The 22,102-nt window shown below is 52.3% G+C and overlaps 1 protein-coding gene across 1 annotated transcript; it reads right to left on the bottom strand.

Annotated features, from left to right (window-relative positions):
* Window positions 1–17,193: 17,193 nt before the first annotated feature.
* On the bottom strand, window positions 17,194–17,895 carry LOC136523935 (uncharacterized). The gene has a single exon (XM_066517449.1). The coding sequence runs from the start codon at window positions 17,893–17,895 to the stop codon at window positions 17,194–17,196; it is 702 nt and encodes a 233-aa protein (XP_066373546.1).
* Window positions 17,896–22,102: the final 4,207 nt, after the last annotated feature.

The raw sequence follows: 22,102 nt of genomic DNA, 5'->3' as shown, positions 1-22,102 counted from the left end.
GTGCCGCTGCTCGCCCAAATTTTCTAAGTCTTTCGCGCCCTCGAATTCGACCCTGAAGGGCTGCCGAAACTTAGCACCGCCGCCGCCATCCCCGCCGCTGAGCTCCTCCGCGGTGACCCCCGCCCCCGTCCTCATCCCTCGTGCCCGTGCCCCGCCCCCGTCCTTGGAGCTCGGAGCCATAGCTCCAGCCGCCAAAACCGAGGGCAGTCGCCACCCCTGCCGCCGAGCTCCTCCGTGGTGACCCCCGCCTCCGTCCTCCTCCCCCGTGCCCATGCCCCGCCCCCGTCCTCGGTGCCCGGAGCCATAGCTCCGGCCACTGACACCGAGGGCCACCGCCATCGCCCCCGCTGACCTTGGTCGACCACACCGACGCCAAGGGCCACCGCCTCCGTCCGCGCGCTAGAACCCTAGCACCGTGCTCGCTCCTTTCTTCCTCGGCTCCATCTCCGAGGTTTGAAACTGTTTGTGATTTCTCCCTTCTATGTCCATTTCTGAGCAATGCCTATTTCTACACGTGGAACTGTGATGAATTGGAACTGCCTATGATGAATTTGAACTGCTGCCTGTGATGCAATTAATTGAGAACTGAGCAGATGCCATTGCCAATGATGCCACTACCAATGTTCAGCTACTGCTCCTATTGTGCATGTTGCCTGTGATGCCTTCTATTTCCTAATTTGAACTAAGCAGTGCCTACTCTTTTTCCTAATTTGAACTGAGCAGTGCATGTGATGCCTTCTATTTCCTAATTTGAACTGAGCAAATGGCTGTCTACTATTGCTGCCTACTTGAGATGAATGTCATATGTGATGCCCTTACTGCCTGTAATGCCTAACTTCAATAGTAATCTGAGCAATGCCACTGCCTATATGCTGCCTGTGATGATTTTTTCAACTTGCAGCTACATGTGATGCTTTTTTTTGACTGAGCATAATGCCTGGATGAATTGGGATGGAATTGGGATGAATTTTGATAAATTGGGATGGATTTGGGATCTATTTTTTGACACTGTCTTATCTATGTGGCATTTGCGATGATGATTTTTTTGTTAAACTTATAAAAACACGTGCTGAGGCAGTGGCATGCAATGATGTGGTTCTTCTTGTGCTGAGGCAGCGACGATGAGATAGTTCCAGTTTCATGCATATCAACTCACACAGCTCCTCCCAGTCCCCCCTCCCCTGTCCCTACTACTACCCATATCTCTCTATAATACTATACTGTGATGTGATGCTATTTTATCCTATTTTTGGTGATGAGATCAAGTGGGCTTGTATCTAATCCTATTTTTAGATTTCTATTGCTGCCTAGCTGTGATTCTAGACTTCAATGCTATTTTTGGCAGTGTCAATTTTTGGATTTTTGTTGCTGCCTATGATGCCAGACTTCAATGTTGAGCAATGCCACTACCTATGATGCCTCTAATAGGTTATGATGCCTATGATGCAATTTTGCATTCCCTTCCTTCCTTCTACAACAGTGTGAGTGCTCAGTTTGATGGTCGAAGACTTAGCCCTACCACTATGTGCTCAGTTTGAGTGCTCAGTGTCCTTCTACTATAGAATACTACTACTACTACTACTACTATACAATCTACTACTAAACTCTACTCAATCTTCTACTAAACTCTGCTAACACTGCTACTACTGAACTCTACTACTACTGTCTTGTTGGCTGCTGTCTTGCTGACTAAATTGAGCAGTTCCTCTACTACTCTTACTCTTACTGACTAAATTTGATTGAGCTGTGATGGGGGTTTATTGCTGCCTATGATGCCAAACAAACTTTTGAGCTGCACAACTCTTACTCTACTCCTCTTACTCTACTCTACTCTACTCTCACCTCCTCTAGTCTTCTACTCTATCTTGATGGCCGAAGGACTTAGCCCTTCGGGGCCAAATTTTGAAACTATCTTGATGGCTTTTGTTTGGTATTTGCAATGATGATTATTTTCACACTTCTAAGCTAAGGCAGTAGCATATGCAATGATGTGAACCATTTTATGCTGAGGCAGTGGCGATGATGATCGAGTGCCCCCGCTAAACTAGGATGGCTTGTATACCAGATACAAGCAACCAATTTAAAAGCGATGTGATGACAATGGGGCAAATCTGAGCCAACTACTACTACTTTACTACTCTAGTACTACTCTACTTTACTACTCTAGTACTACTCTACTTTAATACTCTATAACTACGTCTATACAACTGAAATATGTATTCATTGTAGCTTTCCAATGGCGGAGGAACCGATAAGCGAATGGCGCGACCCTACCCCTAGTGCATCATCATCAACTAGCCTCGAGAGCCAAGTGTCCGTGACCCCGAGGCCAACAAAGAAACATCATACAGAGGAGGAAGATGATCCGACCTACCAACCGAGGGACGACAAAGTTGAAAGTGCGCGGTCTCCAAACCCTGAACAGATGCCGGTGGTGCCTCGAGAATTGAATTTCGAGGAGGAACAAGTCAGGGACAAAGAACCCCCACTCCATCTCCAACCACTTCAGGCAAGTCTAGGGGTCAGAGGACAAAGCTGAGAAGGGGGGAACACGGGAGGCACCAGAGGGAAACCCACGGCGAAGTCCATGTGATCCATGAGGTGGGACTAGAGGGAAACCCATTGTCGCCACCCACGGTCCTTGCCAAGTTCAGCAACCAGGTGGCATGTATAGTCAAGGACAAGGTGGAGATCACTTGGGAGGAGTGGAACAATGTCCTGGTCGACTACAAGACACATATCTAGGGTGAGGTGACGAGGAGCTTCCATTATCCCAAGGACGCCGATCTGAACAAGTGCAGGGAGTGGGTCATGCACGTGGTAGGAAGAGCCTTTAGAAACTTCAAGTCCATGCTGACCAGGTACTACCTGAAGCTAGGCAAGTCACCCTGTGTCAAATACACTATGGTGAAGGAATATCACTAGGAAGAGTTCTGTAAATAAAGAACAACAGAAGAAGCAAAGGCAAAGAGCGTCAAGTTCAGCGCACTCGCGAAGAAGAACCTGCACCCCCACCACTTGGGCATGACTGGGTTTGCTGGTAAGAGGCCCCAGTGGCGGGAGGAAGAAAGGGCTAGAGCTGCCGCTGGGCTTCCCGATCCGTATGACGGTGTAGACTTGAGGGCTAAGGACTTCATCTATGCCCGCAAGCCAAAGAAGCTCAAGGAGGGCGCGAGCAAGTTCAATGATCCCAAGTTTGAGGAGGTGGAGAGGGCTCTCATCGAGGCCGCTAAATTCAAGGAAAGCTTCGAGGTTCGCAGGGGCCAGGACTTGCTGACCCTGGCGCTGGGAACCCTCGAACACCATGGCTGCATCCGTGGCATGTCGTCGAAGATGAGTTGGAACTCAGTGGAGTCATGGCAATCCGACACTGCCACATACCGGTCAAGGTAGAGGTATAAGGAGGGCATCTTTCAGAAGGGCTATGATCAAGGCATGGCCGAAATGATCAACCGGTCCATAAAAGAAGCCTTCACAAGCAATGACCCAGATATGGTGTCGATGAGGTCACAGATGCTTCGCCAGGCTGGCGTGGCCGTGCCTCAAGTTCCACAAGGGCAGCCACTGCCGATGATCGAGGATCGCCCAAGGCACCCCGTCGATGACATTCGGGAACCCATGCGCGTCCACCTCACGATCCAGTTCGGCAGGGCAAAAAAGTTGACCGTGGGTGAGGGTTACATGCACCCCAAAGAAGATATCAAAGATTTCAACCAAGACTAGATCCCTACCAACTATGCTGTCGTGATACTTACATGGTATGCGACTGAATACGAAGAATTTGAAATGGAATATCCAACTGCAGAAGGGGTAATGATCCTTGGAGCTGCCATGGGTTCCGAAGTCCTGTGGAACAAGGACGACATAGAGATCATTCTCTCAACGCCGACTTCTATGCCGACGGCGACACCAGCATCACAACCATCCGTTGCCGGATCTTGTCCCCCCGATGATCCGGATCACGGCGACGGCGACGACGAAGGCAATGGTGGGGATGACAAGGGAAGGAACTCACCCCGAGGCACAAGCCCTCACCCTCATTCTCCTCCTCCAACAACAAGTCCACCTCCACCTCCCGACAGTCCATCTAAGGGCACGAGCAAAGGACCGGGAGGCACGGAGGAACCAGGGGCAAAGACACCGCCTACTGCCATTTCAAGCACAAGCCACTGTCCTCCACCGCCGGCGAAGACTAAAGGCGACCAAGGGCAGCTCACATACTCACTTGAGTTCGAAAGGTATGGTAGCGGCGAGCATAATTTGCTAATAACTTTTCTTTGCCATAATATGGTACTAACATTTCTATCCCAGGCCGAGATCACCTTTCCATCTATTTCCTAAATCGGATGACTGCCCCGGCCATTACGAGCATGGGAAGTTCATGATAACCAAGGCCCAGCTTGTCGACGAGGAAAGGTGGGAGACAAGGAGGTTTCATCTCTGGTACATGGAAGCGGCAAAAGCTGGCCTGCATGGTTTTCTAGTCAAGGTTGTGGCGGAGTACTTCCACTTGCCCGGCAACGATGTAGAACTCCCCGTGGTTTTTTACGACATGTACAGACTACTGCGGGAATAAGACCTTGACATCGCCCAAGTCACCTTGTTCTCTATGTAAGTGATGAATTGCGAGTTTCACATATCACCTGCCTTTGAATCGGTCAAGACTACTTATATATGACACGATGGCTTGTCCTTGTAGGTTGATGGCCTATATATCCAATGAACTAAAACTTGATGTTATCTATCTATCTCCAATGCATATTGCTCAAAGAATCATCATTGGTTACCACCTAGATGACAATCATCCAACCATGAAAGACTTGACCAAGCGACAGAGAGAGGCGCACAGGAAGAAACTATGGACAATGAGAAGTTGAACATTTCAAGGTACATACTAGGAGCAATGAAGAAGATAAGGGGAAATGGGTGTATCCTAGTTGCCTACCACTTTGGGTAAGTCGAAGACATGCCTGTAGAGATAAGTGGGTAGCTAGCTAGTATTATTATTTCTCGTCGTAACCTGTATTTTGTTTCAATGGCGCAGCCAAGGCCTCGAGGGTCACTGGGTTGCATTTATCATCTACCCTCAGGATGGCAGGGCCTGCGTATTTGATTCGTTGACAGTGCCAAACTTAAAAGGGTACAAGGCCTTTGAAGATTGCCTCAGAGTGTAAGTGACTGAACTGTCTTCTCATATGCGTTCTAATGCCCTGCCTAATACCAGTACATTTCGTATAGCGCTTATAAGGAGTACGTGAAGGATCCTGAATGCTATGATCGAAGAACAGAGAATTTTAAGGCTAAGCATAAGAACCGCATCAAAATCAGACGTAACTTTCCGGTAAGTATTTGAAAGGTTTAATTGTGCTTTCCGTTCATATGCGTTCTAATGCCTGTGTTGTAATGCTTGTGTATCGATCATGCAGTGTGCCAAACAACCGGTAGGATCACAAACATGTGGCTTCTACGCCTGTGAGTTCCTGAGGGCGTGCAAGCAGTACAGCAGCAGTTGGAGGGTGCTCAAGAATGGATTGAACTGGTGGAGAGACGTGCAGAGCACCCAACACTCCTTCAAGCAGACAAAGGCGAAGATATGTAAGTTTGTCTTAGACAAATGCGTGCTTGAAGGGGGCACGTTCTTCAATGAGAACAGCCCGCTAGCAATTTTACCGGAGTACAAGAGGCTGAGGAAATGGCCCACGATGATGCGTCCGCAGGATTACTCCTTAGCGCATGTATAACGACTTTAATATGTAAATGTAATGAATTAACGATGACAAGAACGACTAAGTGAATGTATATATATGTATATTGTCTTATGTGTAATGCCTGCATATTTTTTAAGTTTAATCTGTGAAATCTGGATGTGATTTGAATTTAAATTTATATGTCTGCTGTATTTTTTTTTAATTCAGGAAATAATTTACCGAGGCGGGCAAATAATAAAGCCCGCCACGGCTAATGAACATAACCGCGGCGGGCCACAAAAGGTGTCCGCCGCGGTAAAATAATTTACCGCGGCGGGCAGTGTAATGTGCCTGCCGTGGTAAAAGTATATTTACCGCGGCGGGCACGTTATACCGCGCGCCGCGGTAAATCGGTTAACCGCGGCGGGCAAAGCCGCCCGCCGCGGTTAAGCCATGATTTACCGTGGCCTCTAGGCCGCGGCGGACGGCTTTGCCCGCCGCGGGAAACCGAAAACGTCCGCCTCCAGTAAAGTTTGTGTAGTAGTGCCGTGCAGTGTAGGAAGTAGGTTGCTGCGAAATTTTTTTGATGGAACCACGAAGCCGCAGTCCATGCGCAATGGCTGCTTAACATGCTAGAAGGGCGCGTTAGGTGGAGCTTCCCACCCGCTACTCCAGAAGAGCGTCGAACAGCGTCGTCGAGGCAGACAATGCCGGAGGGCGCGAAGCGCGGGGCTTGACCGAGCGGATAAGGAACGAGAGGGAGAGAGAGTAAAAAAATAGAGAAAGAGAAAAAAAAAATAGATGAAAGTATTATAATCATTTTATCTTATAAAGTTGTTTCACCAGATGTGTTCTATCAGAACAGCTTTACCTTTATACGTGGAAGTGTTCGTAGAACTAGAGAAAAAAAGAGTTGCTTTACGGATGAAGCAAACGCGTGCTGAAACTATCGTCCAGGCCCTACGGCGCTCGCGAGCCGTGATAGAGACGCTACTCTATACACTGATACAGTGTCATCATTGACTCATTGCAGGTCTCGCACCGTCAGCTAGGTATTCTCATGGCAGCAGCCATCCCATGCAAATTGCATGCCCCCGCATGTACCAGAAAAAGGATCGATGTCAGAGTTAATCGATCGATCGATTGGCTGCATTGCACCCCCAAGTAAATGGTTCTGGAAATTCTCAGATCGGAGGACCAGTTACGTTGCCAGAAATTAAAAGAAAAACAAATTAGGGGAGTTCAAGCTTCAGACAATTGTGAGTTGAGCGCTAGAAGAGAAAAAGCTAGCTCCATTATTTTCGTGTTGAAATTCAAAAGTGGCGCGCTTTGACGTAGTGCAAACGCGAGTTGCGACGGCCAACCAGTCAAGAATATATGCAGCCCCGTTGGAAATAGCGAACCACCTAGTACAACTTACGCAATTGTGTGATTGCTGCCGCGGCCAGCCTTTGGAATCGGAAGAATATATGCCAAACTCTCTCAAGTCCTCAGGTGTCAAGTCAACTACGTCCACAGAATGACAGAAGCTAAGGGCGATGTTGCCGCGTGCTAGCGTGAAAGAAAGCCTTACCATGAGCGCGTCTGCTGGCCCACTACGTACCATGGTCTGTTGAACGTTGCGCGACGACAAGGGCATGCAAGGCACTGATCGCGGAGCGAGCCTATATAAACGCATCACTTCCCATGACTAAGGCAAAGGCACTCCAGCTATCAAGCAGAGCAGTTCGCTTTTTAATTGTAAGCCATTGTTTAGTTCCACCAAACTTCCAAAAAGTTACTACAGTACCTGTCACATCGAATGTTTGCGGCCCGTGCATGGAGCATTAAATGTAGACGAAAAGAAAAACTAATTGCACAGTTTGGTGGGAAATTGCGAGACGAACGTTTTGAGCCTAATTAGTCCATGTTTGAACATTATTTGCCAAATAAAAACGAACGTGCTACAGTAGCCCAAAATCCAAATTTCTCCAACTAAATAAGGGCTAAGTTGCGAACGTTAACGATACTATGGCCTCTCCATCTCCATTATTGGCACTGTTAGTTCTGCTGCTTGGCAGTGCCTGCTCCACTGTTCATGGTGCAGGTGCGCAAAGGTACATGGTCGTAGCACCTAGTTCGCTGAAGCCATCAGAAGTCTGTTCAGGCCATAAAAGTAAATGAGACTGTTATATATTAGAGGTGTTTGGGGAGGAAAAAAACAGAAATGCTAAACAGTGCCCGGTTGTTTTGTTGGTGCTGAATAACCGTTTTTTTCGCCGTCCGATCTGTGATGTTTTTTTTGTTCTGCAGCGTCCGATCTTCTCTTTGTCGCGTGCTGATGGGTTTGTTTCTGTGACATGTGGGCCAGGGCCCAGCTGAGTGCGTTACTGTTTTGATTTTTTTGGAGTCGCGCCCGAAGTTTTGGCTCCCATTTCCCCCTTTCCTCATTTCATTTCGCTTCGTCTTCTTCGAGGCGAGTCGGGGCGACTCGTCGCTCCCCTGTCGCGGCGACTCGGTGGCCCCTGGTCGTGGTTGACTCGTTCTCCGGCGTCGTGGCGACTCGCAGCTCCGCATCTTTGTCGAGCTAAGTTATCTCATTTGCGCGCCCTTTTTCTGTGTTATTCATTGTGTTCCGACATCGCATGGAATCTATGTTTGCTTAGATCGGGCGTTCGACACCCCGTCGATGTTGTTTTTCTGCACAGATCTGGGGGTGGAGTTTAGTTTACTCATGTTCAGGTTCCAGGTTGTGTGTCAGTTTTAGGTTTCAATGTCAGATTCGGTGTTGTAGGTTCAGCTGATTTGAGATCCGAGCTTCGTTGTCTTAGGGTTTCGATCCTGGTTGTATGTCAGTTCCAGGTTCCAGGTTTTTTCTCAGATTTCGTGTTGGTTGTTTGTATTACGAGTCGTTCTCATAGGGTTTCATTTCCATGCTGTATGTCAGTTCTAGGTTCCTGGCTGTGTCAGATTTCGTGTTGGTTGTTTGTATTAGGAGTCGTTCTCATATTGTTTCATGTTTGATGCATAATGATTTGTTCTTTTGTATCTGGTAGGTGGGATTTGTTTTCTGTGTTATTGTATAGTTTTTTTCGAACTAGCTTATGTGTAATCTACTCCACATATTCAGCAAATAGCTGTGTCGGTGCGAAAAGTGACCAACAAGTAAATATTTAAAGTTTTACCGTGCGTTGTGATCAGATGTAGCCTAGCACTCAATGACACAGGATTTATACTGATTCAGGCAACGTGCCCTACGTCCAGTTTCAGTCGGTCGGTGACTTTATTCCTGAGCCCAGGTGCTCGAAGTTTGCTGTGGGATTACAAACGAGTAGGAATGAGAAGGGGGTGTAAGAGGTCTGGTCGGACTCCGATCCAAGTGGCCGAGAGTGATGTATGCTCTAACGTGCGCTAAGTATTAGAGCGTATGCTCAGTGTACCTGTCGAGTTCTAGAGCTATTGAGCTGTTCGAGTGCTCAGGTCGTCGAGTCCTCAAGTTGTCTAGCCATTTCTTTTCTTTTTCGAGAGAGCTTTTAGGAGAGAGCTCATCCCCTTTTATAGTTTGAAGGGAATGGCCTTACAAGTCAGAGAAAGAGAGAGTGTATACGTGTGCTACCTAGTCATGTTGCCCACGCTGTCGGGTACGAGACGGTTATCGACGCCCACAATACTGTTTATGTTCAGACGCATCTGTCAGGCTTTACCGTGTTCGCCTGGTATGGCAAGGGTCGGCGCCTACAATACTGTTTATGTTCTGACGTGTCTGGAAGGTTGTATAGTGCCCGTCTAGCATGGCCTAGTGGCACTGTCCTGCAGGTGCGCAGGGCAAGGTAGGGTACGGTCCTCGGTATTGTAGTAGACTTGAGCGCCTTACCTTATCTGCTCCGCTTGATCCCTGGGCCCTCACCGAGCGGGCGTCCCTGGTTAGTCGTTCCCAGTCGGTCCGGACCGTGTCGGTCAGAAAAGAGCAGCGAACAGAGGTCTGTCGTATCCTCGGTCGAAGAAGGAGGTCGGAGCCAGACTGTGGTCCTACCATGGCTAGGCCTTTCGATCGGGGACCAAATCATTGTCCCGGCCTGTTATTATGTACCCGGGCCGGCCCAGGCGTGTGTTGTCGCTGCGCCGCCTGCTGAGCCAGGATTTATAGGGAAGCGGGTCCATTGGGGACCCCAGGTTTATGAACCTGACAAGAGCCCCCGAGCCCCTTTGGGACTTCTATGAAGTCATGAAGGGGCTGTTTACACTCGTTTCACGAGCGCACCCGGTGGGTGTAAGGTTGTGGGTCGCCGTCGGGCGAGACAGAGCGCGAACCCGAGGCGTCAGGCGAGATGGGGCCTGTGGCGCAGCCTTGGGGTCAGGCGAGACGGAGCGTGAACCCAAGGGTCAGGCGCAGTCGACGGGTCGAGCGAGATGGAGAGCAAACCCAAGGGTTGGGCGAGATGGAGCCTATGACGCGACCTTGGGGTCGGGCGAGACGGAGCGCGAACCCAAGGGTCAAGCGTGGCCGAGGGGTCAAGCGAGACGAAGCACGATCTCAAGGGTTGAGCGTAGCCCCCGAGCCTACAGCCGGCTGGAGAGTCGGTCAGAGGCTGAGCACATTGGTACTCTTTTCTGGGGCTGCGGACTCTTGTGTTCTTTCCGGTTGGGGTGTTCGTCCATGTCCGTTCCGACCGCAACCTGCGCGGTCGGTTGGGTTCCTAAGTAGGGACCTGGCAGCTAGGGCCCCTAGGCCCCATTGGGCTCGGTAGGGGTTGGCCAAGTTTTATGCATCACCCCGTCCGTAGTTTCCGCAATCAGAGGGGTTGAGCTAACGACGCTTGCCTCGATGGCTCAAGTGTCACGCTCGTTGAGCTCGCTAATGGGTATGTCCGTGTGGAATCCATGTCTGTCGTTCGTGATGGGGTTGGCATAGCCCTCATGTGGCATTCCACTACTCCTTAACCCGGCTCCCGGTAGATGCCTGAGTCCTTCTGGAGACTGACTCAGGTGGCCCACTGGCCTCCCCTCGATGGAGATTCTGTGGGTTTGGCTCGAGGTTAGGATCAAATGAGAAGGTCGAGATGACCCTGTCCACTTCTGAGCGGATCGGGCGAGGGCCGGTGGGGCTCATCTACGTTTTCTCCCCTGGGTCTATTCGACGTGAGGTGGCCTCGAGCCCTTCGTGTGCCAGCCTTCAAACCCTGGTCGATCGTCGTTCATATTGAATGAGACGACCGCCACTTCGTGACACGACGCGAAGCGTTGTGATGCAACAATTGCATCTACAATGCTTTGATGTATGTGATGAATGTATGGATGAATGTATGAATGCATGCATGAGATGGGATGAATGAATGATCATGCACTGGAAAAGTAGTACAGGGGTTGCTAAATTTACCTTGATGGCTTGAGTGACGGGTCCGGGGAGCTCCTATCGGATATGTCCTAGTGGGATCCATGTCCGTTGTTCGTGACAGGGTTGGCATAACCCGCATGGGGCATCCCACTGCTCCTTACTCGTCTCTCGGCAGCCGCCCGAGCCGTTCGATCGACTCGGGCGACTCATTGGTTTCTCATTGGAGATTCTATCGGTGGGCCCCTCCTAACCCTACCTAGGAAGGCGGAGGGTCGTTTGCGTGCGGTTGCGCCTTATTTCCCATGCCCGAGTTGCGGTAGTGGTGGGCCTTGCCTAGGCCACGTCCCATTAGCCAAGTGACATTTTGTTGGGTAGGCCGTGTCCCGTTAGCCAGGGCCACGTCCCGCCGCATGCCTTTCCACATTAAATAGGTGGAAGGGAGAGGATTTTCCTCCCGTTCTTTCGCCTTTCTTCAACTGCTGCCATTCCTCCTTCCTCTTTTTCGCCAAGTCTGTTCGTGTGTCGTGGCGGTTTCTTGGAGAGAGGAGGGTAGAGCCAGGGAGAGGAAAACTCACAGATTAATTCGGAAATCCGAGGTGCGATATCGAACTAGAGGCCTTCCAACGTGGATGAAGAGGTGCTGGCCACCTTTGCTGAGAAAGGGCTGCTCCCGTCGAAGGAGGTGGTGCATTGGAGGGCTCCTTTGCCGAGGAGGTTGTTCCGCAACCCTGGGCCGACGAGGTCGTCTCCTTCCTTGCCTTCCACGAAGCACGGGCTTGGGTATCCCGTGCACTAGTTCCTGTGCGGGCTCCTCAAGGTGTGGGGCATAGAGTGGCAACACATCAACCCAACTGGGGTACTACACATCGCCGGCTTCATCACCGTCTACGAGTCCTTCCTTGGGATGGAGGCGCACGCGGACCTCTTTCGGTGGATTTGCAGTGGGCGAGCCCTGTCTGAGGGGACGCCGCCCAGAATCACATCGGTTGGGGGGTTTGCCCTGCAGAATAGGCCAAAGCAGTCGGTCCCCTACCCCGCGTACTCCCCCTATGACTCGGTGGTACGGTGAGTGGCATGGTGAGTGGTTCTACATTAGGAACCCGGTGAAAGCGCCATTCCTGATGTTCACCGGGGAGAGGCTGGAGAGGAGGGAAAGCTGGTCTTAGGGTCCTGCCCGTTGGGAGAACAAGCTAGAGATTATCGAGACAGAGCTTTGGAGGCTCGTGCGGCATGGCCTTGATGGGTTGCGAGTCTTCCATCCTTTCTTTCGTCGTCGGGTTGCCCCGTTGGTGGAGAGAACATGGCCGATGTGGGAATACTCTGGCCCGGTGGATCCCGACCGTGCGTCACCAGAGGAGTTGCCAAAGGATGAAATCTGGAGTCCTCTCGATCAGGTGCTATAGTTGAGGGATGAAGACTCCCTCGAAGGGACGCCCGGTCCCCTTCATGCTGCGAAGCTATCCAATTTGGTATGTTTTTTCCCATGACCTTTTCCTTCTTGTTTTGATGTTTTGATTGATTTTGAGTTGTCCGTTTCGAAGGGACTCACAGTCTATAAAACTCGGCCGCATCTTTTGAGATGGGCGGAAGGCATGGTTCAGCAAGCTGCCCAGAGGGAGGATGTGCTTGCCAAAAAGAAGAAAAAAGCTGAGAAGGTCTAGAGGAGGTTCAATAAGGAGAAGGAGATCAATCGGTAGGTCCAAGGGGGTGAGAGCCAGAGCGACATGGAGGCAGAGCTCGAGTCAGAGGAGCCCACGGAGATGGGTGATGACACAAGTGCCTTGGAGGACAAAGGAGATAGGGACACTGCTGTGACCTTGATGGAGCACCGTGAGCCTACGGCCGCATCCGTCGGCGGCGGGCATGATACGGAGATGCATGGCGACGTTCCTAAGTCGAGGAAGCTTGCCATGAGTGAAGACGCCACCCTCGAATGAGAGGCGAAGTGGGTGCGGTCGCTGCGCCCTTCGGAGGTGTTGTCAGCTTCACTGCCCCCTGCTTTGAGTGTGGCGGAGCACGCCGGTTGGTCGGGGGGACATGAGCGTTCCCCTATGTGTTCGGGGTTGACGTGTGTGCATGACCCCCAACGGGGAGATGCTCCACTAGTTGCTCCAGTGGTTTCGCCATGAGCTGGCAGTCACGGCCGTTCATGGGCCGATCGGGGACCGACTGGGTCGTGTCCTCGCTCCGTCGATGTGTGGGGACATGGGTCAAGACCCACGAGTGATCCTCATCCGATCGGCTGATCATCATCTGGTCGGGGCTTCAAGGCTCTACCGCTTTTGTCTGGGTATGCATTCATGCTCCCTTTTGTTCTCATAGTTGAGTTTTTGAGTGTGACTAACCTGCGCTTATTTGACAGCGGCTAGGGCCTGGCGGGACTGGGAATCTCCCACCTCCCGTGCGAGAAGAGTGGAGACCCAGCCTATAGCAGGTCGCGATGAGTGGCGGGGGAAGCAGGTTGGTGGCGGCATGACCCTCCTTAATGGGGGTTGCGTCTTCCCGACCGGTCGTGAGCACGGTGGCAGCGGCGGTGGTGGCGGCGATCCCCATGGTGACGGCTGAGGCTAGGTCAGAGGTGACTCGGTCCCTCCCCCAACGGTTGTGGAGGAGGAGAGGAGGGAAACCGGGCTCCCTGTCTCGCCCGATGGAGGAGCACACGGTTCGCCCGCCTGGTCAGAGCTGGAGGGGTTCGGAGGAACTGCGGCCAGGCCAGAGGTAGAGCAGTCGCTGGTGAGCCATGGAGTCCTAGCGATGGACATCCCCTTCTTCGGTGAGGAAGACTCTGGGGTGGAGCTGCCGGCCATCCCACCATCCCGGGTGTTGGCAATGATTCGGTCGTCGCATGATACTGCGATGGTTGGATCTTCCAGCAGTCGGAGGTGACCTGTGAGCTAGTGTGGCCTTGCCCTGGTGAGCCAGAAAAAGTTCTAGTTCATCCTTCATGACGAGGAGGAGGTGAAGCTCTAGCACCTACTTGGGGAGAGAGGACTGTCGATGGAGTCCGATCTCGCCCTTACCAAGGCGAGGCTCAAGGAGGCCTTGGAGAGTGTTGAGCTCGTCCATCAGGCCATGACAGTCGACCTGCCACGTGTAACAGAGGTAAGTTTTCTGCATTCTTGGTGTTGTCTTTGATTCCTAGGCTTTTAAATGGTTGTCTCAGCACACATGCTTCTTGTCTTGCAGGACCTAGAGATGATGTCGATCCATAAGTCCCAATTTCTTTGGGAGGAGCATGGTCGGATGGAGCAAGAAGCGATGGCATCACGGTGGGTCGACGAGCTCAGGCACCAGCTGGAGTCCACCCGCCGTGAGTCTCAAGACCGGGAGCACGAGCACACGGAGTTGCGTGCTATCGAGCGGGCGACTGCTTCCGAGTGGGAACTTGACGCAGCGAAGGCCCACTTGGCGGAGACCGAGGTTGCACTCCAAAAGTCCTCGAAGGCTCTAGAGGCAGGGCGGAAAGCCCGGTCGGACACCGAGCAAGAAGTGGTCGCACTACGGGGTAGATGCTCGGGGCAGAGGAGTCGAACGCTTGACTGCTCGAGAGGGTGACCTAGCAAGAGGAAGGGCTCTCCATTCTCAAAAGCGCCTACCTTGGTACGTATCTGTTCTGCCCTCGGTTGATGCCTTGATTTTTCCTTTCCTTTACTTCTGAATTTATCGCCTGTTTCTAGAACTGGGTGGAAAGATTGGCTCTCTAGAGCAAGAGCTAGAGATGGTCAAAGCGGTGGTCGATCAGGGCACGGAGGCGCTAGCCCAGTCCCTTGAGGAGTGATGCGCTCTTAAGGCAGAGCTCGACCAGATTCACAATATCGCGTAGGTGGTCGTCTCCGAGGTGTTTGGGTCGGGACCGAGCAACAGTACGCCCGCTGTCCAGCTGGTGGAGGTCCCGAATGAAGTTCGGGCGCTCATCTCCGATGGCATGTTCTACGGGACATCGGGGGTGCTAACCTTGGTGGCGATCCATCACTCCAATCTAGACTTTGCAACCATCTACAGAGTTTACACCGATGGGTGGAGCGTAGACAAAATCCATGCATTGGGGGAGAGTTTGTGCCACATGCGCAGATGGTCACTGAGTAGGTCACCGTGTAGTGGGTGATGGAGGCTCGCCATTCGACCGTGGCTACAGACATGCATCGGGAAGAAGTTTCCTAGCCTACGGAGGTAGTGGAGGCTGGGTCAGAGGCGAGCGTCACCCTACCCCCAACAGAGCCGAACGTTGTCCTGACCAAAAGAGAGCTGCCTTCGTCCTCATCAACCGTACGATCAGCTGATGCGGCCAGGGGGCCATAATAGACTTAGAGTAGAAATAGTCAGTTCATGTAAAAGATGAGTTCATGGGGGAGCCCCTGTGTGAACAGTTTTACATTCGTGAATATTTTAAGTTCGTTTTGTGATGAAATTACTCGTGAAGGGAAGCTTGTCCCATCCATCCTTGTTTTTACCCTTACGTAACTTTGGTTTTTGTCCTTTCCTTTTTGCACCTGCCCATTGACCCATAGGCTGCAACCTTAAGAACCCGGGCATGGCCCGCGAGGCTCAGTTGCTCATAACCGTAGGTCATGGCGGGGTGTGATCGGTCGGGAGGTTAAAACGCAAGTTACGTAGGATAATCAAAGGAACGGAATGCCCTTTCGTTTGGGCGATGCCCTTTCATTTGTGCGAAAAGTATTACTATATGATAGTAAAAAAAGGAGGATGGTATCGCACCCACGTGGAGCCCCCGAGCGATCCAGGCCGAGAGTGCTCGGGCTAGGGCGCTGTCGGAGCAAACGTTCAATGGAAATAAACAGTAAGACCAAGTTTTAGGAAAAGAAACGATGTAACTGTTCGATGTTCCATGTGTTGGTGAGAACATTGCCATTGTCGTCCTTCAGCCGGTAGGTCCTCGGTCAGATCACCTCAGTCACCGTGTAGGGTTGTTCCCGTGGAGGAGAGAGCTTATGTTTCTCTTTGGTTGACTGGGTCCTCTGGAGTATGAGATCCCCGACCTCGAGGATCCTCCCCTGATTTTTCTTTCATGGTACCTGTGGAGAGTTTGTTGGTAACGAGCGGAGTGGATGATGGTCGTCCCATGAGCCTCCTCGAGCAGGTCAACAGCGTCCTGCTGAGCCTCCATGGCTCAGTCTTGGTCGAAGGCCTTTACTCTTGGGGCACCGTGATCGAGGTCGGAGGGCAACACTGCTTCGGCTCCATATGTGAGGAAGAAAGGGGTGAACCCTGTGGACCGGTTTGGGGTCGTTGTTAGGCTCTAAAGGATCGCTGGGACCTCTGCAACCCATCGCTCGGCATACTTTTTGAGTCGGTCGAAGATGTGGGGCTTGAGTCCTTGGAGGACCATGCCATTGGTCCACTCGACCTGACCGTTAGTACGCGGGTGTCCGACCGAGGCCCAATCAATCCTGATGCCATATCCATCACAAAAGTCTAGGAACTTCTTCCTGGTGAAGTTTGTTCTGTGGTTGGTGATGATACAGTTAGGAACACCAAACCGATAGATGATGTCAAGGAAGAACTTGACCGCCTCTTTTGAGCGGATATTGGTGATGGGCTTTGCCTCTATCCACTTGGTGAACTTGTCCACTACTACGAGTAGGTGAGTGATGCCGCCCAGGGCCTTTTTGAGGGGTCCGACCATGCTGAGGCCCCAGACTGTGAATGGCCAGGTGATGGGGATGGTCTGAAGCTCCTGCATCGGTAGATGAGTTGCCGAGCGATGAACTGACATTCTTCACACCTGTGGATAACCTTCTCTACATCTCGAAGTGCAGTGGGCTAGTAGAAACCTTGGTGAAAGGCTTTCCCAACCAGCGACCTCGGGGCTACATGATGTCCGTAGATTCTGGCATGGACTTTGAGGAGGAGCTGTTTCCCCTGGTCGATCGGGATGAACTTCATGAGTATTCGTGACGGACTCCGTTTGTAAAGTTCATCGCCGATGGCGACGAATGTCTTGGCGCATCTAGCGATTCATCGTGCTTCAGTCCTTTCTGGTGAGAGAACCTCCTTGAGGAGGTAGGTGAGCAGTGGTGCTCTCTAGTTGACTAGATCAAGTGCCATCATGGCGATGCCGGCGGGCGATGTTGCCATGGAGGCACCAAGGTTGGAGCCCCCAAGAATTTGGTCAAGGTCAGGGCACATCAGGGGGTTGAAGCCCCTAGGTACCAGGTTGGTGTTGGAGTGGGTCTAGGTCAGATCCTTCAGAACACAGACAGATGGCTCATGGAGATCATTGATGAAGACCCCATCTAGAGACGGAGCCCGCTTGGCAGCCAATTTTGCGAGGAAGTCAGTGGCATCGTTGTCCTTTCGGGGGACATGATGAAGTTCGATCCCTCGGAACTTGTCCTTGAACTTGTGCATCTCCTGGCAGTATGCTACCATGAGAGGGCTCTTGTAGGAGGACTCCTTCATGACTTGGTCAATGACCAACTCCGAGTCACCACCGACATACAGCCGTGTGGCACCAAGCTCGACGGCGATGCGCAGTCCGTTGATAAGGGCTTCGTACTCCATGGCATTGTTTGAGGCTGAAAAATGAAGATGGATCACATAGCAGAATGTGCTCCCATCTGGGGAGATTAGAACTACTCTAGCCCCCGAGCTGATCGCCATGACCAACACATCGAAGTACATCGTCCAGTACTCATGGGTGACATCCGGGGTCGGGAGCTGGACTTTCGTCCGTTTGACGAAGAAGTCGGCAAGAGCCTGAGACTTAATAGCAGTGCAGGGGATGTACCTGATGTTGTGGCCCATGAGCTCAAGAGCCCATTTGGAGATCCATCCCATGGCGTCGTGGTTGCGGATGATGTCTCCCAACAGGTACAAAGTGACGACGATGACTTCATGATCAGTGAAGTAGTGTAGGAGCTTCCAGGATGGCATCAAAACAGCGTATAGAAGCTTCTTGGCCTAGGGGTAGCGAACCTTGGCATCGGTGAGTACCTCACCGACAAAGTACAATGGTCGTTGGACCTTCAGGGGTGTCCCGGCTCCTCCCTCTCGACGACAAGGGCGACGCTCACAACACGGTTGCTCGCCGCGATGTAGAGGAGGGATTCTCCCCATTCAGGAGTGACGATGATTGGTGCTGACATCAGCAATGCTTTGAGGCTTTCCAAAGCCTAATGTGCCTCCTTTGTCCAGACGAATGCGTTTGTCTTCTTGAGATGTTTGTAGAGAGGCATCCCTCATTCGCCTAGTTGAAAGATGAACCGACTTAGGGCGGCCAAAAGCCGGTGAGCCTCTGCACACCCTTGACGTTGCGTATCGGGCCCATGTTGGATGTTTTTGGGGTTGGCTTCGATGCCGTGCTCAGACAAGATGTATCCGAGCAGCTTCCCCTTTGGAACTCCAAAAACACATTTTTCGGGATTCAGTTTGACATTGAACCTTCAGAGGTTCATGAATGTTGCGGCTAGGATTGCGATCAGGTCGCTAGCTTGAGCCATTTTTACCACTACATCATCTACATAGATGGCGATTGTTGGTTTCGGCTGCTCGACTTGGTCAGGTTAGTCAGGTGGGTCGATTTGGTCGGGGAAGCATCGCTGCATGCACCGTTGATAGGTGGCGCCAGCATTCTTCAAACCAAAAGGCATGGTTACATAGCAGTACGAACCATACGGGGTGATGAATGAAGTCACGACCTGGTCATCATCGCGATCTGGTGGTAGCCTGAGTAGGCATCCAGAATGAAGAGAATTTCACATCCTGAGGTGGAGTTGACTATCTGGTCTATGCGTGGCAAAGGAAAATGGTCCTTTGGATACGTCTTGTTGAGGCCAGTATAATCAACACAAATTCTCCATTTCCCATTCTTCTTTTTCACAAGAACAGGATTAGCTAGCCAATCAGAGTGTATACCTCTTTAATGAATCTGGCTGCTAGGAGTTTGGCGATCTCCTTGCCTATGGCCCTGTGCCTCTCGTCATCGAAGCGACGCAGGCATTGGTTGGTGGGATTTGAGCCGAGGACGATGCATAGTGCATGCTCAGCGACCTCCCTTGGTATGTCTGGCATGTCAGAAGGTTTCCACGTGAAGACATCGTGATTGGTGCGTAGGAAGTCGACGAGCTCACTTTCCTATTTGGCCGGGAGCTTGGTCCTAATCTACACTGTCTTAGTCTTGTCAGTGGGGTCGATTCCTACCGCTTTGGTTTCCTCGATCAGATGGAAGGCAGTTGAGGAGGTCGGCTCATTACAGCCAGGGACTGCTGGAGTCGATGAATTCCCGAGCTCTGGGAGCTTGATGGAGTTGATGATGGTAGTGGTGAGCTCGTAATGCTCGTGGTCGCATGTATAGGCGTGCGAAAAGGTGCTACCCATGGTGATGATGTCATTTGGTCCCAGCATCTTTAGCTTGATTTAGGTGTAGTTGGGGATCGCCATGATCTTGGCGTACCATGGCCGCCCTAAGATGGCATGGTAGGACCCTATAAAGTCCACCACCTCGAAGGTCAGGACCTCCGAGCGGAAGTTGGCTCGGTCACCAAACATGACGGGCAGGTTGATCTACCCAAGTGGGTACACCTGCGTCCCTGGGATCATGCCGTGGAAGGGAGAGCTCACTGGGCGGAGCTCCAACCAGGGGATGTGCATAGCATCGAGGGTGTCAACATAGAGAATGTTGAGGCCACTACCTCCGTCCATCAGCACCTTGGTGAGGTGCTTCTTGCGGACGATGGGGTCGATGACGAGCGGGTAGCTACCTAGTTGGGTGACACAGGAAGGATGGTCTCTCTGATCAAAAGTGATCAGGGAGTCCGACTAGCTAAGGAAAGAGGGGATGGCTGACTTGGCGGTGCATGCCTCTCTGTAGCGTACCTTGTGCTAGCGCTTGGAGTGGATGGCGTTGGATCCCCCAAAGATCATGTGGCATTCCTCAGGGTCGGGGAAGCCATCTTCATCCTTGCCTGCCATGCCTCATTTCTTGGCCGCCTCCTCCTTGCCTTTCCCCTCCTTTGGCTTGCCGTAGAAAGCGCTTGAGAAGCTCATAGTCCTTGTAGAGGTGCTTGATGGGGTAGGCATGGTTGGTGCATGGACTCTCCATGAGCTTGTCGAAGTGGTTGGGCTGGCCCTACTGGGGCTACTTGCCCACTCATTCAGCCGCAGCGACCAAAGTTGGGTTGGCCGGTCGGCGCAGATCCTTCTTGTTCTTCTTGCCCCTTTGTGTGGAGGGGCATTCGCCTTGGTCCTCGCGCTTGGCCTTGCCCCTATCCCAACCTCCACTGAAGACCACCCCGACCACCTCCTCACTGGAGGCGTGGTTCATGGTGATGTCGAGCAGGTCACGGGTGGTATAGGGCTTCACACAGCCGAGCTTGTGGATCAAGGACTCGCAGGTTGTCCTAGAGAGGAACACAATGATGACGTCCACATGGACGACATTAGGGAGGGAGTTGCACCGCTTTGAGAACCTATGGATGTAATCCTGTAGGTACTCTTTGGCTTCCTGATGGTAGCTCTTGAGGTCCTAGGAATTTCTAGGACAAACATATGTCCCCTAGAAATTTCCGACGAAGACCCTCTTGAGATCCACCCAGTCGCGGAAGCTGTCGGGCGGAAGGAATTCGAGCCATGCTCCCCCACATAGATGGGGAGGTACTAGATGATGAAGTGGTCATCATCCACTCCTTTGGCTTAGCAGGCGAGCCAGAAGTCTTTGAGCCATATACTAGGGTTCGTTTCCCCGGTGTATCTGGCGATGTTGGTGGGCGGTTGGAAGCGGCATGGGAACGGCGCTTTCTAGATGCGATGACCAAAGGCCCGTGGCCCCAGGCCATCCGGGCTGGGGCTCTAGTCATTTGGTCGACCACCATGCTCGGGGTATGTATCCCCGCACGCCTCGATGGTCAGGACAGGGCTCATGCCACCTGGTCTCACCACCATTAGATAGGCGTTATCATCGTGTCGGGCATGGCATCGATTGTTGATGACACTGGGCGCATCATGGTTTGGCCTAAGCCATTTGTGCATAGGTGGTAGGTGTGGAGTGGGTGCTAGGTTGGGCTATGGTGTGTTGGGGACCAATACTTGGGTACCCAAAGAGGAGGAGCTAATAACCATCAACGTTGATTCATCCAAGCGGTCAAGAGCGCGACTACAACTCTTGCAGACCCCCAGGTATGCAAGCTCTTCCTCGCTCGGCCTCTGAGGGTTGGATCCACCTCGCCCAACCTCCAAGGGATGGCTCCACCTCACTCGACCTCCAAGGGCAGGGCTTCGCCTCGCCCGACCTCCCAGAGATGGCTCCGCCTCGCCTGACCTCTGAGGGCAGGGCTCTCCTCGCCCGACCTCTGAGGGATGGCTCCACCTCGCCCGAACTCTAAGGGCAGGGCTCTGCTTCGCCTGACATCGAGGCCACGTGCTCCTCCTTGCCCGACCTTTGGGTCTGCTCTCTATCTCGCCCGGTGCTCGAGTCCGCGCTCCGCCTCGCCTAACCCCTGAGGGTGGACTCCACCTTGCCCGACCTCTGGGGGTGGGCTCCATCTCGCCTGACACCAACACAGTGGGCTCTGCCTTGCCCGACCTCTAAGGGTGGGATCTGCCTCGCCCGACCCTTGGGTTTGGGCTTTGCCTCTCCTGAGGCTTGGGTTTGCGCTCTGCCTCACCCGGCCTCTAGGGAGGAACTCCGCCTTGCCTGACCCCAAGGCCAGAGGCTCCGTCTCACCCGATGGAGACCCATACAGCCACCAACCACTCTAGGTCCAAGCGTATGGGCATAGGTCAAAGCTCTGATGCTAGGAAAGAGACTGGCATGCCTCGATGTAGCCTGTGACCCACAATGGGCCATACTTGGGGGTTCATGTCAGGAACAACATCGGGCTTACCGGTGCTATTCTGCCTAACCCCTGTACGGGCATTGACAGGCGCGACAGTTCCCCACGACATTTGCCAGGACGGAGTGGAGGGCTATGACCGGCAGATGATGCCTGCACATGGCGCTAGTGATGGATAGGGCCGCGACGAGAAGTTGTCCCTATTGACGTCTATAGCATCAGTGGGACCCACATAAAGGAGAAGAAGGACCCGGCGATCCTGAAGGACTTCTTCCTCTCATTCTCCTCTTTTCCCTCGACTGTAACCCGTG

Source organism: Miscanthus floridulus, chromosome 18, assembly GCF_019320115.1.
Source record: "Miscanthus floridulus cultivar M001 chromosome 18, ASM1932011v1, whole genome shotgun sequence".
Lineage (NCBI taxonomy): Eukaryota > Viridiplantae > Streptophyta > Magnoliopsida > Poales > Poaceae > Miscanthus > Miscanthus floridulus.
The sequence above is the reverse complement of the archived record's forward strand: the minus strand, read 5'-3'. Positions and strand labels throughout refer to the sequence as shown.

Bases quoted from the DNA above. Each gene is read 5' to 3' on its own strand.
- LOC136523935 (XM_066517449.1), bottom strand. From the start codon at position 17,895: ATGCCATCCTGGAAGCTCCTACACTACTTCACTGATCATGAAGTCATC.